The sequence below is a fragment of the Rana temporaria genome, chromosome 4 (genome assembly GCF_905171775.1).
Source record: "Rana temporaria chromosome 4, aRanTem1.1, whole genome shotgun sequence".
In the NCBI taxonomy this organism is placed as follows: Eukaryota; Metazoa; Chordata; class Amphibia; order Anura; family Ranidae; genus Rana; species Rana temporaria.
In genome coordinates, this window is record NC_053492.1 from 159,061,785 (window position 1) to 159,088,684 (window position 26,900).

A 26,900-nucleotide genomic window follows, 5' to 3' on the forward strand; every position below is an offset into this window, starting at 1 on the left:
ATCGTTGTTGTTGGAAAGTCAGATTGTGCGTATGGGCATTAAGGTGGACTCTCTTCGTTCCATCTTAACCAGGACATTGTGTTACTTTTATGTTCAAAACCTCAGATGTCATGGCACAAGGCAAAGGCACTTTATACCCATGATGTTTCTCATGCAGTCAGTTTTCTGAAGTCCGTTTTTGTGCTTCCTGAGGGCCCAAGGAAGGGTCACAGAACTTCCAATCTACCCTTCTCCTTTTTTTTACTTTTTTTATGATGGATCCTTTAGCTCATTTCTCATGCTTCTACTAGAAGTGTTGGTGCTTTCTGGGCAATTCGACACTAGGCTTTGGTTACTTAAAGGGGTTGTAAAGGGAAAAAATGTTTTTCCCTAAATGGCTTCCTTTACCTTAGTGCAGTCGTCCTTCACTTACCTCATCCTTCGATTTTGCTTTTAAATGTCCTTATTTCTTCTGAGAAATCCTCACTTCCTGTTCTTCTGTCTGTAACTCCACACAGTAATGAGAGGCTTCCTTGCTGGTGTGGAGAAAGCCTCTTGAGGGTGGGGGCGAGCAGGAGAGTCGGGATGCCCACTAACACACAGCTCCTTTCACTATCTGCAAAGTAGAGTGTGTCCTGACTTGCCTGCTCACCCCTCAAGAGGCTTTCTCCATGCCAGGGAGAAAGCCTCGTATTACTGTGTGTAGTTAGACAGAAGAACAGGAAGTGAGGGTTTCTCAGAAGAAATAAGGACATTTAAAAGCAAAATTGAAGGATGAGGTAAGTGAAGGAGGACTGCACTAAGAAAGTATATATTCCCAGTTCTGGGATGTGGCATGGGACTATGCGAATGCGATCAGGAATGTGTATAATAATTACAAAGAGTTTGCTGAGATACCGCGGGTTTCACACATGATAGACAAGACTTGTATAGATAAAACATATAATTTAATTAACATTGGACATGTACATAAATATATAGGATAAAAAACATGATCACATAAGATGATATATTTCACCAATTTATGGGGTGACAGAGTGATGTATGCAGGGGGTCCAACATGCGGTATCTCAGCAAACTCTTTGTAATTATTATACACATTCCTGATCGCATTCGCATAGTCCCATGCCACATCCCAGAACTGGGAATATATACTTATTTATCTACCCGGGACGGTAATGCTTTTTGGAATTATTTTCCCCAGTATATTGTGCAAAAGCTCTATATGTACTCCATATATTTTTCCCCGAGGACTGCACTAAGGTAAAGGAAGCTATTTAGGGGAATTTTTTTTTCCCTTTACAACCCCTTTTAAGCTTGTTAGGCTGCTACCCAGTCTTCGGATCATTCTTTTACCAAGTACCAAGTGGATCTTTTGAGGCTCTGAGGGCACATTTGCTCAGAAAGTTTTGCAACTGGCTGTGAGGTTTTAACCTGTTCTGGGTTGGTTGTTTGGCATATGTCTGCTTATTGCTGTGGTGCTCTCCTCTAATATTTAGTGCTTTGGGACATCCCTATCGTAATGGATATAAAGATACCTTGGGCCAGATTCAGGTAGATCGGCGCATAGTTATGCTGGCGTAGCGTATCGAATATACTCTACACCGACGTATAGCAGAGCGGCGAGCACAGTATTTACAAAGAACTAGCTTCCAACGTTGCGCCGGCGTAACGTAAATTCCTCGGCGTAAGCCTGTCTAATTCAAAGTAGGTGGAAAATGATGGGCCGAACGAACGGCGCATGCACCGTCCCGTGGACGCATCCCAGTACGCATGCGTCAGAATCACGTCGTAAATACTCCATAAGATACGTCGAATCACTGCCTACGATGTGACGTAACCTACGCCCAGCCCTATTCATGTACTACTACATAAACAACGTAAAATACGACGGCTGGTCCATACGTTAACATGACTTACCCCTGCTTTATGAGGCTTAACATTACGCTGGACGTACAACTTACGTAAACCGCGTATATTAATGCGCCGGGCACAAGTACGTTCGTGAATCTGCGTATCTCACTCATTTGCCTATGGGTATTGAATTTCCCATATGCCCCCAGCGTAAATATGCGCCCAAGATACGCCGGCGTAGGCAAGTTACGCCGGTCGTAAGAAGCCTATTTTCAGGCGTATCTAGTTCTATTGGCACAGCGCACAGATACGACGGCGCATCGTTACAATTACGCGGCGTATCTCGAGATACGCCGCTTAAGTTCTACGTGAATCCAGGCCCTTGTGTCTAAGGATGTACGTAAAAGAAAATTGAATTTTTGGTTTTCTGGTAAAATCCTTTTTTTTGGAGTACATCAAAGGACACAGAGATCCCCCTCCCTTCTTCCTTTTATTCATGGGTTTGTAAGGAAAACCTAGTCTATGCCTGGCTAGGAGGGGGTTATGCCTGAGAGGGGGAATTCCTTATTTATTTATGTTTGGCCAATGTCAGTCACCTGAAGATGGTAACATAACTAAAAATTCAATTGTGTGTCTGTGCAAGCCTGGGTATATAAGACATGCATCTGTCACTGTAACTAAAATTACATTTTATATTTATCCCTTTTTGAGAACATAGTAACCAGTCTACATGGTCTGACAATACTCCTTATTCTCTACTTCCTGAACAAGCTTTTGGTTGTGTTCTGTGTCCGTGTGTGGAAAATCTTTGTGACCAATTAAAATAGGTTTTTCAAAAAGGGGACAAATTGCTTCACTTGTGTGCTAGTAGATCTTTTACACTGTTTCATACAACTTCTGTTGGATAATTTGTTACACTATGTTTACAGAAAGAGAGTGAGTTGGAAGTGCTTGCACAAGAAGAAATCGCTGTGAAGAATGAGGTCAGGGAGATTAGGCAGAAGGTGGAGGAGTCCAGAAGCTCCATGTCTGCAAACTGCAGCAGGGGAAGGGTTCTTGATGCTCTGATTCAACAGAAGAAGCAAGGAAAAATTCCTGGGATCTTTGGAAGATTGGTATGTTTGAATATTTTTCAGCTCAATAATGTTCTGATGGGAAGATTGTTACAAAGTTTATTAAAAAAAAAAATCATCATTATTTCTTCTTTTGGCATTGAGCAAAGTGTAAGAGCGACAATTTTGAAAACACAAAATGTTTTACTTGTTGCTATAATAAATATCCCCCCCCCCCCCCCCCCCCCCAAAAAAGAAATTCATCAGTTTAGGCCAATATATTTTCTTCTACATATTTTGGTAAAAAAAAAAAAAATCGCAATAGATTGATTGGTTTACGCAAAAGTTATTGCGTCTACAAACTATGGGAAAGATTTATGACATTTTTTAACTAGTAATGGCAGTGATTTTGTAGCAGTATTGTGACGGACAGATCGGATACTTATGACACATTTTTGGGACCGTTATAAATCTACACTGATTACTGTGTAGGTGTCACTGGTAGGGAAGGGGTTAACACTAGGGGGTGATCAAGGGGTTAAATGTGTGTTCTAACTGTATGGGGATAGGACTGACTGGGGGGGAGGAGACATATTGTTCCTGCTTGGTAGTAACAAACTTTGTCTCCTCTCCCCTGACAGAACAGGGATTTGTGTGTTTACACACAAATCCCTGTGCTGGCTCTCGTGCGTGCGTGGCTGGTGGCGATTTCACCCGCTGGCCACGTGCATTATGTCCCCGCGCTGTTTTTTTCATGGAAAGTGATAATCGTATGGGGTTTCCCCCGGGGGAGCCATAGTGCCGCAGTATACCTGCATGAGCCGGTCGGGAATCGGTTAAACTTCATAGTTCTCTGTCTAATAAAGCTATGTCACCCCTGGTTGGGTTGAATTTAAAAAAAAAATTCTTGTTTAAATGGTTGTTGGTAAAGTACAGACAAATATGTCTTCTGCCTACCTATGGCTATGCTTGTATCATTTTCTTATCTAGGGAGGACCCTGGGACCAAAAGTCAGGCTGTGTACAGCATTTCAAGATTAAAGCCCCATACACACTATTGGAGTTTCTACAGATTTTTGTCTTCAGATTTACCAAAACCATGTAGTGCAATAACTCCACTTTTGTTGATAAAAAAAAACATTCCGCTCTGAGTGATCAATGTACATTGCAAGGATTATATCAAACTTTGCTGCAAATGCCTACCTTTTGTTATTCTAAAGAAAACAATGTGTTTCTCTGTGCCTCTGTTCTGAGTAGGTCTTATAGGAGTGGTTCATAGTTAACTGTCAGCTGTGGATCTACAGGGCACTAATGGAAAAATCTGCTGGGCCTGCATCCCTTTAGACCTGTTCCTATTGAAAATATCTCTCGAAAAATGACATTTTTGTTGCAAGGGATGCCTGAAATCTGACTTGTATCTTAGGCAGGCTTCTAGGAAAATTAGTGAGCCAATCGCACAAGCAGGAAACGTTTCTGGGGAGTGGTCAGTACACACTATGTGTACAGAAAACTCCAGGTAGCCATAATCTGCAGAAAATGTAAGTGTTCGCTTAGACCCCAGCGAACCAAATATCAAAGTATTGGACAAATGTATATAATATTTTTTTTATATATATATATATATATATATATATATATATATATATATATATATATATATATATATATATATATATATATATAATGTGTCTCTTTCTTGTATAACAAACTTGAAAGCCTAGCCAGGCCACTTCCCCTTTATTGCGCTCCTCCCTCCTACCCCCTTTGTTTTTTTTTCTTCTTTCTAGACTTACGTATAGTTAATGACAATAGAATTGTTATATTTATACAATTTTGTTAGATATTAGACACCTAAAAAAAAAAAAAAATAGTACCCAATCTGTCATTTTACTAGCCTTCTTTATGCAGCGGTCTACTAGCAAGCACTAGCTCACGTAGTGATCACTTGCATCTGATTGCTGCATTAGAGATTACAAGCAAGTGGGCACAATTAGCTGCGAGAGTCTGCAGCCTCCTATTGTTTCAGTGGGGCTGGCTTCTCTCAGCTAATTGTGGGGACACCTGCTGGTGTTCTAATTGCAGGCAGGGTGCATTTGCAGGTGTGAATGCACCCGTAATCCCCTGCAAATATTATTCAGACTGAGAGACAAAGGGGCATCATTGTCAGCCAGTCTGGCTTTGGTGTATTGCGCAGATCTTTGAATCAAAGAGTTGGCTCACGTTGACAAGAGAGACCACAGAAATTGCTTTATCACTAAGTTGCTGCTCCTTTACTACTTTAGGCCAGCCATAGCTGGATCATCTCAGCTGGGTTAGCAGGAATTGGACAATATTTAATCCATGTATGGGCAGGCTGGTTGCACCTAAGTCTATCCACCAAATGACTTGGGTACAACCTGCTTGTTGGATTTTATACATGCGATTACTGCTGGCAGGTATAGCTGCTAGCAGTAATAATTGTGTTCTGCCAGCCAGGAAGGCTTCCCAGCCCATGGTGGAAGGAAAGAAAATTGCAGTATCTATGGGCTGCTTCAAGAGGAAGTAAACCCTGATGGGTTTTACTTCCTCTTTTGCTCGCTGCAAAGCCTGCAAATGAAAAGCATAATGGGCTAGTATACATTGCATATTAGCCCATTATGTGACACTTACCTGCAAAAGAATCCAGCAATGTCCCCTGTGCTGCGTCCATCTTCTGGCCCCTCTTCCTTCCACGCGGCAGACTCCGGCTCTGTGATTCGTCACTCCCACACATGCGCACGGCAGCCGCCATTAATGGCACTTAGTTTTGTTTCTTCCTAGCGCAAGCGCCGTTCAGATTATCGGCGGACTACAGGTGAAACATCTCCTAAACGGCGCACAATTAGGAGATATTTCCACTACCTATAGGCAAGCCTTATTCACAAAAAATGGGTTTACAACCACTTTTAGGAATAAGTCTGGACATGCGTGCACTCTACTTCACTCGGGAAATATTGGAGGTCTGAGAAATGTTGATGTTGGTAGCGCAGCACCTAAAAACATTATTTTTTATTTAATTTTTTATCTTTTTAACCTACTTTTAAATCAAGTGTGTACCATTGATGGATAACTATTGTTTCTGTTCTCAGGGGGACCTTGGAGCTATTGATGAAAAATACGATGTTGCAATCTCCTCGTCATGTGGAGCTTTGGATCATATTGTGGTGGATAGTATTGACACAGCACAGGAGTGCGTTAACTTCTTGAAAAGACAGAATGTCGGAGTTGCAACATTTATTGGCTTAGACAAGGTACTTTTTTTTTCCTTTTAAAATATATATATATATATATATATATATATATATATATATATATATATATATATATATATATATATATATATATATATATATATATATATATACCTTTTTTTTTTTTTTTTTTTTTTTTTTTTTTTAAGAAAATGTTAATCATGTATAAAATTTGATATGTTTAATTTTCGTTACAGATGAATGTGTGGGAGAGAGGAATGAATAAGATATCAACCCCGGAAAACATCCCCCGTTTGTTTGATATGGTGAAAGTTAAGGATGCGCACATAAGACCAGCCTTCTACTTTGCCTTGAGAGATACACTTGTTGCAGATAATTTAGATCAAGCAACTAGAGTTGCTTTTCAGAAAGACAAAAGATGGAGGGTGGTGACTCTGCAAGGACAAATTATAGAGCAGTCTGGTAAGGGCTTTATGGTGTGTGTGTGTGTGTGTGTACAACTCTCCTCACTTGTAGCTTGATTCCTGCTATTGAGTAAACCCATAAAAATGTCATTTTAAATTGCAAGATTAGTAATGTTGCATATTCAAGTCTTAAATGCCAATTTTTTGTGAAATTTACATTCATTCTATGTCCCAAAGACACAACCAAATGTAAGCAAGCTTACATTGACTGCAGCGTTTAAAATCGCATGATTTCAAAACTTTTTGTCAGTGTGACTTTGCGTGCAATTTGGAAGACGTCTGTGCAGCTTCACGCACAGATGTCTATGCAATTGTCACCCAAAAGTAGTGCAGAAACTACTTTTTCAAATCTGTGCGGCACTGCAAAGTCGGCATCGCACCAATTTGAATAGTGCGATTGCCTGTAATAAAGTGCGATCTGACCAGCTTCAATGTGAACAGGGGCTTAGAAGGAAGATCCCCTCTTACGCGGTTGTTATTTGAACAGTTGGCCTCCTTAGTTTTGCGTTCTATTATGGTTCTGGTGAACGCTGTAAATTAGATTTTTCTCCCTAACTTTTTTTCCTTGCAGTAATAACCTGGGAAAACGGGAGAGCAGGTAGCTCTCCCCAGACAGGACCACTAATGCTTCCCTACTCCCTCACACTGCAGGGGTTAAATGTATTAATTCAAGGAGTAGTAGAATATAGTCTAATATTTGCCTTATTTCTTGCTCTGGAGCTTTCCACATCTCTTGAATGCTTTGTTTGGGGGCAGGCATCACTACAGTGCAGGACTTTTGGTAACATGAGGCTGCAACTACCGACCAGAACGTCTAAAGGTGGCCAATAGGTGGATTAAAATTAAAGCCTATTCAGCAGGGACTACGCAGTTTCAATCCATGTGACTGACTTCAACTGCCCTGCTGGCTAAAAGCTGATAAGCGCCACAGGCAATAGGCTGCAGGGCTTATCTATGTATTCTGATAGTGGTGAACGAAAAAAGCTGAGCTTAGAGATGAGGTTTTGTGGTCCAGTTGAACAGATGGTGGGAGCCTGGCAGAGAGAATAGGGTATTGCACCATTAGGCCCTGTTTACATGGGACAATTGGCTCCATGCCCCATGCAGGGCTGTCTGTTACCGTAACTGGAATGAACAGGTGCACCCTGTGTGCGTTTGGTGACCCGCACCCACATGCCCTCGTGTGTCCGTTCATCCACGCGTTCCAGCAGCCTAAAATGGGACGTTGGCATGGGGATGTGACCATGAGTTTTCACCATATCCAGCGATTCAAAATCCTTTACGAATCAGAGCCTGATTTGCACTAAATATGTGCCTCTCGGTAACTTTATAAAAAAATATCCCTTACTGGGCCAGATTTCTGAAACTTGTAGGAAAGAAATATTGAGAGGTTGGCCTTTTTTTTTCTAGTAAATATACCATTTGACAGCTTTTGTTCTGTGTATAAGTGTAACCATGCTTGTTTACCCTGCCAGAGTTCTAGTGTGATGAATCTTCTTATGATTTCTGTGTGTTACACTTTTATCAGTTATTACTTTCTATGTGAACTATAGAACACCTCAATCCAATGTTATATAGATGGTAAAGAGGAACGTTTTCTGTAGTCTTGTCCCAGAGTGTAAATGCTGCTCCTCCATAGATATACAGTACAGTGAGTGGGCGTTGTCACTGGCAGGATGACAAGGTGGGGAAAAAAAAAAATCTTTAAAAAGGGAAAGTAGTGCATCATGTAACATTTTTGTACTTGGGTATAGATACGTTTTTAAGGGTTCGTTTACACATGCCATCAGGTTGAGCCGCAATTTTACTGTCCCACTACTGCCTATCTTAAAGCATTTGTAACACACCCCCCACCACACACACAAAAAAAACAGATCCTGTTACCTTAAAGCATGAATAACCACACAGTGCTTTGTAATTTGGCCCCTTCTATCACCCAAAAAATCTGGCTATACCCCCCCTTTAAACTGGCCACAGTATATCATGGCTGCTGTGCCCTGACATAGTGGTCAGTTTACGTGGCTCTGTCATCCACAGCACTCCTCTGCTCTTTTGTGTTCTCTCTCCTCTCCCTGCCTGTCAGCTAGTCTGTGCCACTGTGCTCCCTGCCCCTTCCTGCTGCTATAATAACTGTACAACAAACATCACATTCCCTCTTTTTAGCCAACATTATCTTAATGCCAGTGCTGCTGCAAAAACAAATGCTGATTATACCTTTATAACCAAGCGTCGCCTGCCACTCGCGTGACTCCTCGGCTCTCTCTCATCTTGTCCTTGCCTCCTCCCCAACTGATGTCAGTGGGAGGGCTCGGCCCGCTCGCTATAGCTGTCAGAGGAGAGAGCTGAGAAGTCACGTAACGACAGACGACGCTCTAATGTAAGGTATAATCTAATTTTTTTTTTTTTTTCACCACAGGCGCTAGGATAAATGATGGCTAGCAGGGGGGATGGAATGTCTGTAGTATAGTGGCTTAACAACCACTTTAAAGTGTTACTAAACCCACAACAGTAAAATCTGTTTCTATGTGCAGAATAGCATGCTTGTTATACTCACTGTGGAACAGAAGGGGTTAATCCTCTGCCTTGTGTAAAAAGGTTGTTTGATCCTGTCTTCTCTGAGCCTCCCCTTCTTCCAGAGTCCCCAAAGCATTACCTTATAGAACAGAGACTTGGGGGCATGTGCACATGCACATTTTGGTATGAATTGCTAGTTTGTTTTTTGGGGGGGAGTGCATGTGATCAGCACAGGGCCAATCAGCACTGTCCAGACAGAGGGCCAGGAGTCCTGCAGCCTCATAGGACAATCGGGGGCGAATGAAAACTGCTATCGTGTCCATCTGGGCACTGGTTAAAGCTTGTAGAAGTCACAAGACTGCTCTGGCTGCTGATGAGAAAAGGTATATAGCAGTTTATATTTACAAAAATAATTGCTTTTCCATGTTCGGTGTACTGTAGGAGACAGGATATAGTGAATTCAGGGTCCTGGGTTTAGTAACACTTTAAACAGGAATTCCAGCTTTAAAAAAAAAAAAAAAAAGTCAGCAGTTACAAATACTGTAGCAGCTGACTTTTAATAAACCGGTACTCTCCAGCTTAGGGATCCAGCGAAGAATAGGCTGATTCTTCGGGTGCCTGACGCCGCCATCTTGATTTTGGGAAGTCAGCTGTGATACCCTACTGGCTCACACACTGCACATGTGCAAGTCACTTTCTGAATGAACTCTCTGCCTTCTGTGACATGTCACCGGAGGTTGTGGGCAGGGACGGGGGGGGACTGAACTTTTGCATTCAGACCGCCTAGTGGAAGCAGGTACAAAACTAAATACCCACACCCTGAAATAAAACTTCCAAATATGGAAGAGGAGGGGGGGGTTCAACTTGCCTAAAAAAAGGAAAAGTTTGGTTTTTAATGTAACATTGTGACTAGATAACGAACACTTGCTGCAATGCTTTGTGGCTACAGCTTAAATGATGGCACTCGTCACGTTTAACGCCACTGAGCGTAACCTATTCAAATGAATGGGATCACGCCACAAGCCAAATGCTAGGTGCGATGTTCTCATTCAAAATTCCAGTTTGTTTGTCAGAAAAAACAGGCATTCGGTCGGGAGGCAGCAGTGTGCTCTCTAAAAGCATTCGACCGTCGATTGCTTTTTCAGAGACTTCCGCAAGTGTAAACAAACCCTAGAAGTGGGTCAAAATCCTTTTTTATTTTGACACAAGCTGCTTAATCTTCTCTGGCAGTAGTCTATATATTTCTTTTTACTTGTAGCATTTGTGTAACCTTCTACTATTTCTAGGTACAATGACTGGTGGTGGAGGAAAGGTGATGAAAGGCAGGATGGGAAACGCTGTTGTAGTTGAAGTTTCCGAAGAAGAGGTTAGAAATCTTGCTTTTAGTGTAGTGTTTTTTATTTGTTTCCATTGAACATTTTATATTTCTAAAACTTCCTCTTTTTGCTGGTATATTATAGTTACAAATGATGGAGTCCAAACTTAAGTCTGACTCTGAGAAAGCTGCAGCAATTCAAGAACGTAAAGTTCAGCTTGAAGAAGAAGTCGCTAAACTGCGAAAGTCCACTCGGGAGATGAAAAACACTTTTGAAAAATTCACAGCAAATCTTCAGGTAAGGAAAAAATAAGGACAAAGGAAGCAATACAAAGAAAACAGGATAGATTTGTGCATCTTCATTCATGAGAAAAATTAAGAAATAAAAGGGAAAATAACATTCACACAGGAGGGCTGTGGGAGATCCAGTGTACATTTGCAGTATAGCTATGTAGGGCTTTGAATCAAGACTACCAAGGGAGAAGGGCTTTGGGTGCAGGGGGAACTGCACTGGGGTCTCTGCTCAAAATCTACTATGAATACTATACATTAACTCCACATGATTCCACCTTGTACTGTGAGTGTAACACATGTCAAGCAGAGAACTCCATATGATCCAACATTGTAGTGCATGACAAGCAACGAACTTCACATGATTCCGCCTTGTAGTGTGTAACACAAAGGCTGCAGTATAATGCATTGGATTCCTCCCTGTAGTGTGTGTGTGTGTGTGTGTGTGTAATAAATATGGGGTGCTTTTGGAGTTCCCCTATTATAAATAATGTATTATTTTGTTCCTATAATTATCTAGTCTATCTAAGCTCTGATAATAATAATGGTGATTGATATAAGAACAATGTTGGCGATATAAATGGCCACAATGCTCAAGAAGCAAAGGTCTCATTATTTACCAAGAAAGTAGAAATGCTAATATAAAACTCAAACTGAATACTACAGATAATATAAAACAAAAGAGCAGGGGTGATACAATACCGTAAGTCCTTACTTTCGGGTTCTGTATGCTTGCTGGGTTCCAGAGCAAAGAGAGAAAGAGCCCTAGCTGGCCATTACCTCTTAAACCATTTTCAAACACAAACACCCTCTGCCCGCCCGTGTAGTCCTCTGTCCGTATTTAAACTGGAGTTCCACCCATAAATAGAACATTACATCAGTAGTTTTAAAAAAATGTCATTAGTCCTTTACGAATTTTTTTTTTTTTTTTTTTAGATGCCTTCAAAGTGTTGTTGCTAGGCAGAATAGTTAATCTTCCTACTTCCTGCACCTAGGTGCTTAATGCTTCCTAACCTACACCGCACAGACTCCTGGGAATGTAGTGGGTGTAACTTTCCAGGAGTCTGTGCACTCCCCAGTCTCAAAGAATCATGTGACTTGGACCGCACAGGTTTCAGATCAGGTTTCAGCACCTATTACACTGCTTGTGCAAGATCTGCACGGCTGAAATCCAGGAATTCATACAGTCTGGCTTCATGATGCCCACACTTAAGATGGCCCCAGTCAATTTCTATTTTATAAAGTGTCTAAATGCTGTAACAACCTAACAAAACGGACCTTAGTTTACAGACTAACTTTACTAGAATACATTAAGCTTGTGTATTACAGGGGTTTTTATATTTAAAAAGTGAAAATTGTGGCCGGAACTCCGCTTTAACATTCTAATCATGGGAACATTTTCAATTTTGACTGGAATTCCACTTTAAGGGCTTGACCTGGCACCATCTGTCTGGATCACTTGCCTCTTGGCTTGACCATGTCACGAGCGACTGTACCCAGACCCCACAAAAGAGAAGGAGCTAACTGGCACTGGATCCTACACAAAGTGCTCACCTTGGCACACTATTGCACTGCATTGAGACTTGTGAGGTGCGGTTGATGCGGTTTTTGAGCCACGTGACAGCAAAATCGCATACATTTTCACTGGTCGTTATTGGCACCTTTTTTTTTTCTATTAGCAAAACGCTGATAATTTTTGGCCCCCAATATATCGATGCATCCCTAATAATGGCCTAGCAATTTCAGCTGTATACTGGTAATACAGAATTTTATATATTGCCCTCCTAATTCTCATTTTTCAAATCTTGCATGCAAGTGTTTCTAGAAGTTTATTTATTTATTTTTAAAGAGTCTTTCTGAGCAAGAAATACACCTGAAAATTCAAGTGAAGGAGTTGGAGGTTAATGTTACTGCTACTGCACCTGACAAGAATCAACAAAAACAGATGGAGAAAAATGTGGAAAATTGTAAAAAAGGTATGTGGTTCTGTAGTATAGAAATCTGTATTATCTTTTAACTCTTAAATTGATACTAAAGTCTCTCATTTTGCACAGAGGCTGGCCTTGCGAGTTAAATGTCTTGCGAGGTCGCATACGACCAGGTCTCTACCTGTGTCACCGTTACTTATGGCCGACAGCCCTCCCACTTCGGTGGCGAGGAGGATCTGTCTGGGAGCGTTGCCTGTGCTTTTCGCTGGAGAGGTGAGGTAAGGGGTCCCCTTCTCTCCTTCCCTAAAGGAGTGGTGTGGGGCGCGGGTACTCCCTGGGGTTTCTTCCCCCAATCCCGGGTGAGGCCCAGACTCCCGGCCTAGGGGCTTTGGGACATGGTCCCCTTTTCCACCTTCGGTTGTTACTGGGGGGGGGGGGCATCTAGTGGTTGGACCTGGAAGGCGGCCAGTGGTTGCTCCCGTATTTTAGGCTGCTGGCTGCTTTTCGGCCTACCGGCTTGGAGGTCCGCGGGCAGACAATTTTTTTTTTTTGCCCTGGTTTGTGCCAACAATAAGTTTCATGCAATTGTGTGGAGTTTGATCCAAGGTTATCAGCACTACAGGATCTTTTGATACCTCTGTTCCATCTTCTCGGCTTCTTCTTTTTTGGCTACTTTGGCAAATTTTCCCCCTCCAATAGTTCCACTTGAGCCATCCAAGCTCCTACAATTTCAATTTGCACCAGCTGGCTCCCTCCTATTCCCTTTCCTTATCCCCCCCCCTTTCCCTGGGGCCACACACAGATGGTATGCCTTTTCCTACTGAGGATTCAATATCTTGTCACTTACTGGGCAAATTTTCGCCACACAACCCATCTGTGTGTTACATGGCGTCCGGACTGATCTTTTTATGTTGTATGTCCTGTTTATGATTTGATTGGTGGTTAATTCATGTGTCAACAGAGCAGGGCCGTGACAGCCAGTATTACTGTGACGCTGTCATTATTTTGGTTGACAACTTTTCCATTTATTGCCTTATTAATCAATATATTTTTTAGATGCACTCTAGTATGATCCATTTGTTTCCAATGTAATTCTTTCCCTGGTACTCTATACCAGGTCATGTTGTGCTTATGTATTTTTAGTTACGTATGGTAACTACACCCTACACGGTGAGTGATCTACGAGTGACCAGTCCATTAGGGTGGATTCATTTTTGATACACCCATTCTTTTTGTTTTGTTTTTTAAATCAAAAAAGTTTTTATTGCTCTCAGAACATACAGCGAAAAAACAGTATGACTTATCAGACATAATACAAATGGTACACTACCCATGAGTCTCTCCATCAAGAACCCAGCAGATATTAGTTATACCCAGTAGCGTGCCCTCCGATCCCACCTCCCCGTGTCTGGCAAGTCTAATTACCACCCAGTATCCTCATCTGAACGAGTTCCAGAGGGCTCAAGCCCGGTGTGGCAAGCCATGCATCCCAGATCCTGTCAAATTTGCCCGCATTGCCCCTGTGCTGATATATGTACTTCTCCATAATAAGCATCCTGCCCATGTGTGATAACCAAACCAAAACTTGGGGGGTGCCTCCAGTTTCCATTTCAGGAGAATGGCTCTCCTGGCTTGGAACAGTGCTCTGTTGAATGCTCTTCGGGTCAACTCCTCCGTTACCACTCCCTCCAATACTCCAAGCAGGCAATATACCGGTTCCAGTGGAACGGAGACCTGGAACACAGAGTTAAGCGTATCCAGAACCCCCCTCCAGAACCTATGGAGCTTTGGGCACCGCCACAGCAGGTGGATCAGATCACCAGACATTACCTTGCACCTGTTACACATCGGGTCGGGGATCCCACCCATTTTAAAGAGTTTTACCGAGGTATAGTGGACCTTTAGTAGAATATACAATTGAGATACCTTCTGTGCTACGTTGAGCGAACAGCTGTTGACTGCCTGCAGTGCCTCCTCCCACATTTCCCCCCTTATCGGGCCGACATCTGCCTCCCCCATTCTTTTTGTTTAGTTTACATTTTTATGCGGTACAACGAATTACACTGCATGTCACTGTGGCATGAATGAAGTATCGTTTTTTGTTTATTTTATTACAGATACTTATATAGCGTTGTCAATTTCTCACAAAAGTGAGTACACCCCTCACATTTTTGTAAATATTTTATTATATCCTTTCATGTGACAACATTGAAGAAATTACACTTTGCTACAATGTAAAGTAGTGAGTGTACAGCTTGTATAACTGTATAACTAGGAAGAAGCATAACCCTAATGTCAATGAAGGCTGTGTCCGTCTATGAACTCAGAGAAATGGATTTTACGGTGAGTACAAAAATCGTTTTTTCTTCAGTGTTGTCACATGAAAATATCTTAAATATTTACAACAATGTGAGGGGTGTACTCGCTTTTGTGAGATACTGTTTGTATGTAATATTTTCTATCCCAGGTGCAGTATTTTTTTTGTGCATTTTTATATAAAGATTCAGCTATGTGTATGGCCTTACTGTTTTCCTATATTGCTGCATTTAGATGTGTACAAAATGTTATGCTGTATGCATCTAAACCCAGCATTTTAGACATGTGAATGAGTTATTTCAATTATGATATCTTGGTTTTTCCTGTGTGCTACTGGAGTGCATTTTTAGTCAGTTGACCGTAAAGTAGAGCTGCACGATTCTTTTGCATAAAATGAAGATCACGATTCTCAAAAATGTATTTATTTAAAGTTATTTTCAACACAAAACAGAGCTTATGAGCTTAAATACAGTATATGTAAATCTGACGGACTGTTTTTATGTTAAAATCCGCAGAAAACTTGCTGACCTTACATGCTTGCTAATGTGAAAGAACACCTCTGATTTTCACATTTAACTAAATGAATCAAGATCGCAGCTCTACCATAAAAAAAAAAATATATATATATATATATATATATATATATACATTTTTTTTTTATTATTATTATTACAAATTCTCCATTTTGTTTTAATTAAGAATTTGAAAAGGCTGCAGAAAAAGCTGGAAAAATTGAAGCAGAAGTAAAAAGGCTTCATAATCTCATAGTTGACATTAACAATCACAAGTTGAAAGCCCAACAAGACAAGCTTGATAAGATCAACAAGGAGTTTGACGAATGTGCATCTTCCATAACAAAAGCTCAAGTGTCCATCAAGACGGCCGATAGGTATGTAAAAAGGCCACAATATATCCTATTTAAAAAAAAAATATTTATATATATATTTCCTCCTTTTAACATTGTATAACCGCTACATGGACATTAAAGCTGGGCACACATGTGCTGAATGTCGGAAAACAACGGCTGGTTAAAAAAAAAATACAGCTGACATTTGGCCCATGTGTATGTCGGTCTGTCCAACAGAACCCAGCCGCGCATGCGGGAAAATTGGCATCCGATCAGCGCTCAGCCAATTGCAGAGAGCGCTAATCGGAGTGTTCTGGTCTGGGGGGTGTCCTCCTGTCAGAACTTAACAGCTCAGCAGAGGAGATTGCTGAGCTACCCTTGCATGGTTAGTACTGCAACGGGAGCTAAATTTTTTTTTTTTTTTTTTCTCAATTTAATTTGTGGGGTTGAATGAAAAAATAATAGTGTGTACCTGGCTTAAATCATATTCCATCCCTCCATGTTATGACTGCTTAGTTTTGGTCAATTGATTTGCCTTAAACAGGATCTCTAGTAAACCACTCTGTCTCCCTCAACCCCTATTTCTTTTTTTTTTATCAATTCTTTATTCATGAATGTTCATCGATGTCAAAGGTATACAAATCATTTGATATCCAGAAGATATGGGATCCATTGCCAAGACAATCCTTGGAAAAGAACCATTAATAAATCCAGTTAATATCTTTTGAAAAGTATTCAAGCGCTCAACATAACCAAAACATTCCACATAAAGTCACTGATGCCTTGGTACTATTGTGTCTTCAGTTAAACATACTTGAACAATTTCAGGGGAGGGGGGGGGGGTCTAGAGGATAGAGGGGTACAAATAGAAAAGCAGGGAGAAGGAAGACTAGGAGGAAATTAATTAATAGCAGAGAAGGGGGTGTAAAGGAAGTTTACAAAAAGGTGGGGGGGGGGTCAGCTCCCCTCTCTATAAGATCAAGAAATCCATTGACATTTACTCAAAAAGATGATCCTTATAAAGCCTCCAACAGTTCCTTTTTATATTCAGAAGTATATAAGCACTTGTCCCAGTAAAACCCATCTGTCAATGAACGCAAGAGAAAACATGATTTTTGCTACTCGCCTTAAAAACCCTTTCCTCTGGGTTTATTGATGGACACAACACCTGTCCCTTTTGTGGTTGTTTTCCTTGTACTGCTTTGTGACTAACTAAGATTACTATAGCTTCCTAAAATCCTGTTTTGTTGTTGTTGTTTTATTTTTTTTGGCAAGTTGTAAATTGTACTTAAAAACATTTCTGCATGGGTTACACGATTTTATGGATTGACACAAATGTTTACATTATTTGCTTTGTAAATTTACAGCTAAAGGTGGGCTACTTTTTTTCTTTTTTTTTTCACCTTTTTGTAGAAACCTCAAGAAGGCAGAGGAGTCTTCTGTTCGCACTGAAAAGGAGATTGTTGACAATGACAAGTCCATAGAAGAATTGTCTGAAGAATTAAAACAACTGGAAGAAAAGGCAGCTGCAGTTATGAATGAATGCAAAGAAGCAGAGGTATATTGATTAGTGTTAAAGCGGAGCTCCACTCTAAAGTGGAACTTCCGCTCATCGGGAACACCCCCCCCCCCCCCAGGTATTTGCACCCACTTCCAGCCACACAGTCTGCGGGCAGGACGTCCGATCCCCCCCTCCTCCCGTTGTGTTTTGGGAAGAACACAGCAGGAACCAGTCAGCACGGCGCGACTCGCGCATGCGCTATAGGGAACGGGCAGTGAAGCCGGAGCGCTTCACTTCCTGGTTCCCTCACTGAGGATGGCGGTGGGGGCAGCAGAGTGACAAGCGATCGCTCGTCCTCTGCTGCCGACGGCGCTGGACTCCAGGACAGGCAAGTGTGCTAATATTAAAAGTCAGCAGCTGCAGTATTTGCAGCTGCTGGCTTTTAATATTTTTTTTTTTTTTTCGGCGGACATCCGCTTTAACTAATAACTGCAGCTTAAGCAATGGTTTAAATTCCCTAGTGCAGCACATACTCAAACTCCAAAAATCACAATGATGTTTCTTGTTTTTTTATTGTGTACATGGTGCTAGTGCTCTCAAAAGGATAAGGGATTCATATTCCCATAGAAGGAAGCGATTTACTATATAAGCCAGCCTTTTTCAACCAGGGTATCCTCAGGGGTACCTTGGCAAAATGCCTAAAAATTGCCCCAAATTTGTATACAAGGCAGTGGGTGGATCTAGCCTGCCTTTTAGTTGCACAAAGCCACAGGTTTTCATTGTGCCCCATTACAACCTACTAGCTGCTGATGTCCTATCAACTGATTATGTCATTGGTTGTTGACAGGACGTCTGGTGCCTACATAGAATCTATGTTTGCCCTTCTGTGTCAGCACTGGGGTCACAGTAGCCGAGTGAGGGAGAGAAACTTGGGGAGAAGAGAAACCTTGGAATACTAGTCGGTGCCAGTGTGAAAAAGTGTATTTGCTTTGGAAGAATAAATAACGTAGTGTGTCCTATGTTCGTGAATTCTGTTGCGTTATGAAAAACCTGATTTAGTTCATTACGTTTTAGAATGGGGTGCCTCAAGGAAGCAAAATTTTAAAGGGTGCCTTGACTAAAAAAAAGGTTAAACACTGCTAGAAGCTACAGGCTAGCAAGGCCACCCATACTAAGAAATGTCAACATAATTATGTATTTGCTACAGCTTGTGAGATATTTTATAAGAAGCCCCTTATACTGTCTTCTCGAAATGTAAATGATGGACTTTGCGATTTAAAGTGTTAACCCAAAAAAAAAAAAAAAGCCTGATTCTGTTCCTTTAACCACTTCCCGCCCAGTCGATGGCATATTGACGTCTGGGAAGTGGTTCTGTTATCCTGACTGGACGTCTATTGACATCCAGCAGGAGAACATGGCGAGGGCGTCTCTCAGAGGCTTCTTACCACATGATCAGCTGTGACTAATCACGGCTGATCATTGCATGAACCAGGAAGTGCCGGTAAACAGCATTTCCCGGTTTGCTGACAGGGAGAGCCGATCGGCGGCTCTCCCTGTCAGGGGGGGGGGTGCTGATAATCAGCACATTAATTATCAGCACAGCCCCCTCAGATGTGCCCATAAGTGGTGAGGCAGTGCCCCATAAAAAAAATTCTGATAGTGCCGCCTTATCAGTGCTGCCTCATCAGTGAAGGGGAAAACAAAATTTATGACAAACAAAGAAGAACTTTTTTTTTTTTTCTAAAATTGTGGTCTTTTTTAGTTTGTTTAGCAAAAAATGAAAACCCCAGAGGTGATCAAATACCACCAAAAGAAAGCTCTATTTGTGGGAAGAAAATGATAAAAATTTAGTTTGGGTTCAGTGTATCATGACCGCGCAATTGTTCAAACTGCGACAGCGCTGAAAATTTGTCCTGGGCAGGAATGGCCGAAAATGCCTGGTATTGAAGTGGTTAAAGCATGTTATACAGCACAGCGCTTGTGCTGTGTCATTTGGCCCCCTGTATACCGTAAAAAACCTGGCTAATCCTGCTTGGCTATACCCTCCCCTCTGAAAACAGACCACAATAATCATGGCTGCTGTGCCCCTGACGTTGTGGTCTATTTACGTGATTCCGTCAGCTGCAGCTCGAGCCCTGTGTCTGTGTCCTCTGTCTTCCTCGTCTCTCACCTCTCTGCTCGTAGCTGCGTCCACTCTCCTGCTCCTCTCGTATCTGATAATGAATCTTCTTATCCCCTCTGTAGCATTAGAACATCTATCCATATGTAATGTAAATACTCAGCCGATCTGTACCTGTATAAATGGCTCCAGCGGCTCAGCTGATTGTCGGCTCTCTCTCCTCTCTCCCCTCCTCCACCGGCTGACGTCGGCAGTACGGCTCGGTCCCGCACACTTCAGCTCTGAGCTGGAGAAACAAGGGAGCTGAAATGTCAGCTGAGCGCTCAGAGTGAAGCTTATACAGGTACAAATCGGCAGCTTTTTTACATTACATAGACACAGGGACAAATGTTATAATACAGAGCGTTTAAGACTATGTTAGTACAGTGGGTTAACAACCACTTTAAGGAATGGTAATTCATATATTGCTTTTGAATTTCACATTTAACCACTTGCCTACTAGCCACTTTTACCTCCGCCAATTTCAATCTTTCAGCGCTATAACACTTGAAATGACAATTGCCCGCGTCATGCAACGCTGTACTCATTGGACATTTTTATCATTTTTTTTTTTCCACACAGAGCTTTCTTTTAGTGGTATTCACCCGTTTTTTTTTTTTTTTTGCTAAACAAACACAACAACAAAACAACCCTTTTTCATCCGTCAGCACCCATGAGGCGGCACTCATGGGTGCTGGCGGGCAGCGCTAATGGGCACCGGTAGGCACCACTGATTGGACTGCACCGGTTATGTCCCTAACACAAACTATTTACCGGCGCTCTCCTCACACTGAGCGTGCAAAGAGAAAAGCAATGGCATACATTGTCTGCTGTGATTGGCCCTTTACCCCAATCTGAGTCAGAAGGTAGGGTAGCATGATCGCGGTATGACATCCTTCCAGCATTGGAAGATGGCCACAGCAATTATTATTATTATCAATTAGTATTTGTTGGTCTTAGGTCCTGTGATCCTTTAGCCAACACGCCTTTTCTTTGCATGTGTATTTTATTCATTTATGTGATCTATAGCTCTAATATCTTCAGGAGCGAGGGCTTTTAACTTTTCTTAAGTTTCTTCTTTGCCTATGCTGCTGAAAATAACATTGTTGGTAATACTATATATACCTACACATGCGTGTTTTTGTTTTCTGTTGATTAGGGTTCACTTCCAGATATTCAAGAAAAGCACAAAGGTTTGCTACAAGAAATTAAATCAATTCAGGAACAAGAACACGCCCTTCAAAAAGATTCCCTGAACATCCGGCTTAAAATTGAGCAAATTGATAGCAGCATGGCCGAACACCAATCTAAAATAAAACATTGGCAAAAAGAGGTAAGATTTTTGTTGACTTTTTAGGTTCTTTTTGTGGTTTTTGTGCATTGTGTAAAGCCTAGTACACACGGACCGAATATCGGAGGGGGGGGGGGGGGCCCCATCAGCCAATTCAATAGAAAACATCCGGAACTCGAGTCGAGGGAGCAGACCGGAGTGTTCTGGCGGGGGGTTCCCTTGTCGGAACATAATAGAACAGGGGGATAACTGTACTAACATTGGATAGTTGGTACAGTGGCTCCTCCTCTGCTGTCAGTTTTTTCTTTTCTTTCAGCCATGGGTTGAACAAGAAAAAAACTACTAGTGAGTACTAGGTTTAAATGTTTGCACATTGCTTTATCTCGTGTCTTTTTTATCTTTAGATATCCAAACTTACTCTTCATAAAATAGAAGACAATCCTGAAGCGGCCCTCTCCACACTAACCCAAGAAGAGTTAGACGCAATAAAGAACCCTCGACAGATAGAAGAGAAAATTGCACTGTTGGAAGCTGAGAGTCGAAATCTGAAGCCAAATCTTGGCGCTATTGCGGCATACAAACAGAAAGTAAGTTTTTAAACAATGTCAGATTAGGCATTAATCTGCATTATTTTAGTTATAGGTAGTTTTCTTTTTTTATAATGTACTTGTTTTTCATGACCAATTAAATTGCTAATATTCTTGGACCAAAATTATTATCCTACATGTAGCGACCACACAGGAAGTAATACAGAAAGCAATGCAGTTTCTTATCAAACTACATCCAAATTAGGTTTTACCTGTTTTTGTACCTCCTGCTTTCCCCCTGTAGGATTATATTTACCTACAATGCTGTTCCTTCCAAGATCGCTGTGTGGCTCTGCAGAGCCTCTTTCTGAAATCTTATGAATCTGTACCTTCCTGTGTTTGCCACAGCCTTCCATTCAGTTAATAATAAATGCAGATGGGCTTTCTATTGAAGTTAATGGAAACTGTGGAACGCTGTTTAAGTCTGACAAATTACAACAGAACAGAGGCTGTGCGCCATTTAGCAGTCAGCACAGTGAAGAACTAGGAGCATGGTTGAGAGAGAGTATATATACTTGAGGTACTGAGGTAAAGCAGGAGGTGACAAACAAAATGTATACTGTTTTTTTATTGTCCATTGAGGCACACAGCAAGTCATACTTTCCTGTTACAGCCACCTACACGAGACAGGACACTGGCAGACAACCCCTCCCTCCCTCTTCCTAGCATTCCTCTGTGTTTTTATGGGGATTGGTGTCTTCTTCCCTCCCTTCTTCTTTTTATTTTTTTCGGCTTTTCTGCAAAACATCTGACCCTTTTTTTGCCAGCTTTTTGTTCTGTTTTTTTTTCCTGGCTTAAGCTGGTCTCTATATCTCTATAGAATGGCTGTCTGGATCTTTCTTCAGCCTAGCTTAGTGCCTTACCCAGACCCCAGCGAAAGAAGATTAACGATGAGGCGACTGCATGCTAACCTCTCCTGGGTGGAGTGTTTCATGCTCCATGCTCTTTTTCTTTATCATTCAGTTCGAAGGAAGCATCTCCCTTCTGCTTTGCAAAGAGCAATGTGGAACTCTCATCTCCAGTCCATTATTTCTGCCTTTGCCCAGTGACTTTGGTCAACTTAAGCCTTTCGACCCTCATTGGCTACCTGCTGTCTGGGTTTTGTGATTACCTGCGGCCTCACCTCATGCCCTGAGCCAAGTTGCATCATGTCTGTACCTAAACACGGGGGGGATGGTCCCACTGTAGTGAGTAACCTCAGCTTGCACTGTTAATGATTCTGGGAACATTTACTCTAGCTTCTGAGAGCACCGACATCTAGATTTTTTCTCCCCTATAGTTATATGGTCTACCTCACTGAGTCCCCTACTTTATCATCAGGGGATTTTAACTGCAGTCACACGAGACTGTGGTCACATTCACCCAATTCTTTGCAGATCTGTAGAATCTGTAAGTGTACTCCTGCTACTTCCCCTGCCGAATCTGTTTTAATAGTTGCTGTGACTATCTGACTCAGATTCAGGGTCCCCTTGGTCTCTCTAAGATAGGGTTTAGGGAATCGGTCTCCTGCCCTTTCTTCAGATGTGCAAAGCATTGCATTAGAGCCAGCCTGTATCTCAGTACAGACCTGAGGGTCTGAACCAAGATACAGACCCTCAGTCACAGGACTGGAGGAAGTAACTATGAATGTCACAATTTTTTTTTCTTTTTTCTCCCTCCCAACTGCAGTGACAGATGGAACATTTATCTTTTTCATCCACAAATTACTATGAATGAATGATTTTGTGTAGTCGAAGCCGTGCATAGTTGTGTCAAATTCAAATAGGGACAGGATGCTCCGGAAATAAGAACCATTGGATTTTATAAATGGAGAAAGGGGGTGGTAAAATGAAATCTGGTTAGAAAGATGGACTTTACTTTTACCTGGAAAACCACTAGTCGGGTAGAGGGCCTTCTTACCCTTAAGAGATTCTAGCTGTTCACAGTAGAATCCTTAACGCCCTGTTCTTGGCAGGCACTGCCCTTCACCCTCAAAATCAGCATAGGCTCTCTAGGTAATCCAAAACACAGGGCTCTACTTGTTCTGCTCAGAAATGTGTCGTGGTTCTGACAGTTAAAGTAAGGCTGCAGCAGTCATTAAATTGTAATGACTATAGTGTAACCTTTTTAAATTTGGCACTAAAACTCAACCGCTCATAGCTTAGTTTCTGGTGGATGGCAAGGTGTTCAATCGCACCACAGGTTGCATATTTTACTGCTATTCCACCTAGAGCCTTTATATGGTACCTACATACTTCCTGCTGCCCTTCTGGCACAAGGATTTGCTACAGGACAGTGCTCACCCGGGTTGCTGCCTTCTCTTTCTGGATACAATACCCTATGTTCCAGACCCCACAGGAGGTAAACCTCACATGTAGCTAAGGCTGATGCTAGCCAAAATGAAGCCATTGCAAAAATCGCGAACATTCGCTCCTCTGAGGGCTCATACGACATTCAATCTCAGAGTGACTTGGCGCTCCTTGCACAGGAGCAGGAACCAGCTCTAAGACATATCTCTGCATCTGATTCTAGCTCTGAGGCAGGCAATAGGCCTCGTTGACAAACTTCTTTTTTTTTTTTTTTTTTTTTTTTTTTTTTTGCATCTGCTGCAATTCCTTAGACAAATAACAGCATTAATACAGCCATCTTTGCCCAAGGCTCAAGCGCTACACCTCTTTTCCACCCATTTCTCTACCTGAATCGGATCCCGATATGCCTTCCCTGGATGAGGCACACAGAAGGGAAAGATTTGATTTTACTTCCCCCAGAGTACCGCTATATTGCAGAAGGAGCTTCACACAACATGCTTGCTGATTTGGAAAAGCTTGATACTACCATCCAAACCTTGGTATTCAGCTTAATTCTCCTCTGTCCCACCATGCCCTGTTGGCTACAAAGAGATCTGCAAAATTCTTCAAAATGCTCTGTTCATGAACATATAGTATGTGTAGTCTATGGCGACTGGATCTCTCCAAATATAATTTTTACTGCTCCTAAAATCTTTGCCGAACTCTATCCAGTGGAAAAAGTGTTGACAAAGAAGTGGTCTATCCTTGTGGTTGAGCCTGCCAGCTCAGTCTTAAACCGCTCACTATACCAAATGATTGTTTTCCTTCAAAGATTTTGCAGATGGAAAGTTTGAGACATTCTTAAAGGTGCTCAGAATGGCTCTGATCTCTGTTCACATATGCAGAATCTTGTGGCTTAAAAGCCTGAATAGCGGAAGCTGCCTGGAAAAAGCACCTTGTATGTATGCCTTTGCAAGGAACTTCCTATATTGGTATATTTCAAGCCACCAGATTGGTAGGAATTTTCTGGGCATTTCTGCACAGGCCTGTTTGGTCGTGTTAAAAGGTCGCCACCTGGTCCACCAACAGGTGGTTGTCCATTCTCCTGCAGATGCAACCATTGGCCCCACGGTTCTTGCACCACCACTCCAAAGTTGGGTCTTTTTGACTGTTGCTGTTGGGCCTGTCGACGCAGTTCTGTTGGCTTAGTTGTTGCCCACCCTTCTCATTCATTTCTTAGGGGCATACCGGGGTCTATGAATACTGTGTCTGTGTCCTTCACTGCACAATTTAGATGAGGAAATTACAGTTAAAATAAAAAAAGGCTATCTTCCCTTCTTTTCCTTGGTTAATCTGCATTGCTAGCTACGAAACTGGGGACTCAGTTGGGGTAGAGTGATGGGGGAGGCCCCCAGGAGTTGCATGAACTCAAAAACTTTGCCTGTGTCCTCTACTCTACTTCAAGAAATGTATTTTTTACAATTGCATACATCAATGGTTTGAGACGCACACGGGCAGCATAATTATGGGTTTATTATAGATTTCCTGTGCAAGCAGTCATCAGTCATTTTATGTTGTACCACAGTAAATGTAAATATCGCAATTGGGTGACTATTTTACAGAGCTTAAAAGTTGAAGACTGATCAACCTTTTACAGTGTTAAAAGAACAGCATAGTGTGAAAGGAATTAAAACATCATCAAAGTGTGACATACAGAATCCTCTGCATGGCAAATATCCATTAGGCTTTAAAACATGCATTTCTATTTAAAAACATTGTGGATACTTCCTTTTTGAGATTGCAGCAACTATGCTGGTAATGGGCCTTTAAAAGTACCTGTCTAACATGCATAAATACCAGTGAAATAATACATTAAAACTTTTAGATGGTTCGCTCCATCCAAACATATATTTATTATAGATGGAATGCTGGTAGGCTGCCCCCTTACATTTCTAGGATTCCAGCAGCAAGATCCTCTAATGGAGTTACCAGCTTTGTCCACTTCCATGCTTCTGCAACCTTTTTCTTAACCACTTGCTTACTGGTCACATATACCCCCTTCCTGCCCAGGCGAAATTTCAGCTTCCAGCACTGCGTCGCTTTAACTGACAATTGCGCGGTCGTGCGACGTGGCTCCCAAACAAAATTGACGTCCTTTTTTTTTTTTCCCCCACAAATAGAGCTTTCTTTTGGTGGTATTTGATCGCCTGTGCGTTTTTTTTATTTTTTGTGCTATAAACAAAACGAGCGTCAATTTTGAAAAAAAAACACAATTTTTTTTTTTTGCTATAATAAATCTCCCATTTCCCATATTCTACATATTTTTGGTAAAAAAAAATAGGTGACATAATTATTATTATTTTTTATTATTATTTGTTTTACTAGTAATGGCGGTGAGCTGCGATTTTTTTTTATTGGGACTGCGACATTATGGCGGATACTTTTGACACATTTTTGGGACCATTCACATTTATACAGTGAACAGTGCTATAAATATGCACTGATTACTGTATAAATGTGACTGGCAGGGAAGGGGTTAACACTAGGGGGCGAGGAAGGGGTTAAATGTGTACACTGGGAGTGATTCTTACTGTGGGGGGAGGTGACCGATCTGTGTCCCTATGTACAAGGGACACAGCATCGGTCTCCTCTCGCTGACAGGACGCGGATCTCTGTGTTTACACACAGAGATCCACGGTCCTGCTTAGTTACTGGGCACGCGCATCGTGTTCCCAGTAACGCGGCGGGTACGCCCCCTAGTGGCTCTAAAAGACGAGGACATGACGTCCTGTCAGAACCCTGGAGCTATCGCGCTGCCGTCAATTGATGGCGGCCGGTAGTTAAGTGGTTAATGTCCCATTCTCCCTAATAGATTTCATAAACAGCTGTTGCGAAGAGCTCAGATTACAGAAATCGATATTGGATTTGGTGTTAATGGCAGGCCACTTTTTTTTTTTTTTTTTAATCCTGTTCATTCTTTGCTTTGTTGTATTGTATGTAAATGTAGTAGTTCAAGATATTTTTCTATTTTGAAAGCATACAATGATTTTCCCTTTCTTGGTGAATAGGAAGAGCTATATTTACAAAGAGTTGCAGAACTTGATGAAATTACCAATGAAAGAGATAGATTCAGACGAGCATATGAAGATCTTCGCAAACAAAGACTTAATGAGTTCATGGCTGGATTTAATGTTATAACAAACAAGCTAAAAGAAAATTACCAGATGCTGACTCTAGGGGGAGATGCAGAGCTTGAATTAGTAGACAGCTTGGATCCGTTTTCAGAAGGCATCGTGTTTAGGTTGGT

At 41.7% G+C, this 26,900-nt stretch overlaps 1 protein-coding gene across 1 annotated transcript in view; it reads left to right on the forward strand.

The window, feature by feature from the left end:
• The window catches only part of SMC4 (structural maintenance of chromosomes 4), an 86,782-nt gene that overhangs the window by 54,353 nt on the left and 5,529 nt on the right, over positions 1-26,900 (forward strand). Inside the window, exons 12-22 of the mRNA XM_040349273.1 lie at positions 2,763-2,948; positions 5,992-6,153; positions 6,351-6,576; positions 10,379-10,458; positions 10,553-10,705; positions 12,548-12,674; positions 15,642-15,831; positions 17,203-17,347; positions 20,608-20,781; positions 21,144-21,326; positions 26,662-26,894. Coding sequence (XP_040205207.1) covers positions 2,763-2,948; positions 5,992-6,153; positions 6,351-6,576; positions 10,379-10,458; positions 10,553-10,705; positions 12,548-12,674; positions 15,642-15,831; positions 17,203-17,347; positions 20,608-20,781; positions 21,144-21,326; positions 26,662-26,894 — 1,859 coding nt within the window. The remainder of the gene's footprint in view (positions 1-2,762; positions 2,949-5,991; positions 6,154-6,350; positions 6,577-10,378; positions 10,459-10,552; positions 10,706-12,547; positions 12,675-15,641; positions 15,832-17,202; positions 17,348-20,607; positions 20,782-21,143; positions 21,327-26,661; positions 26,895-26,900) is intronic.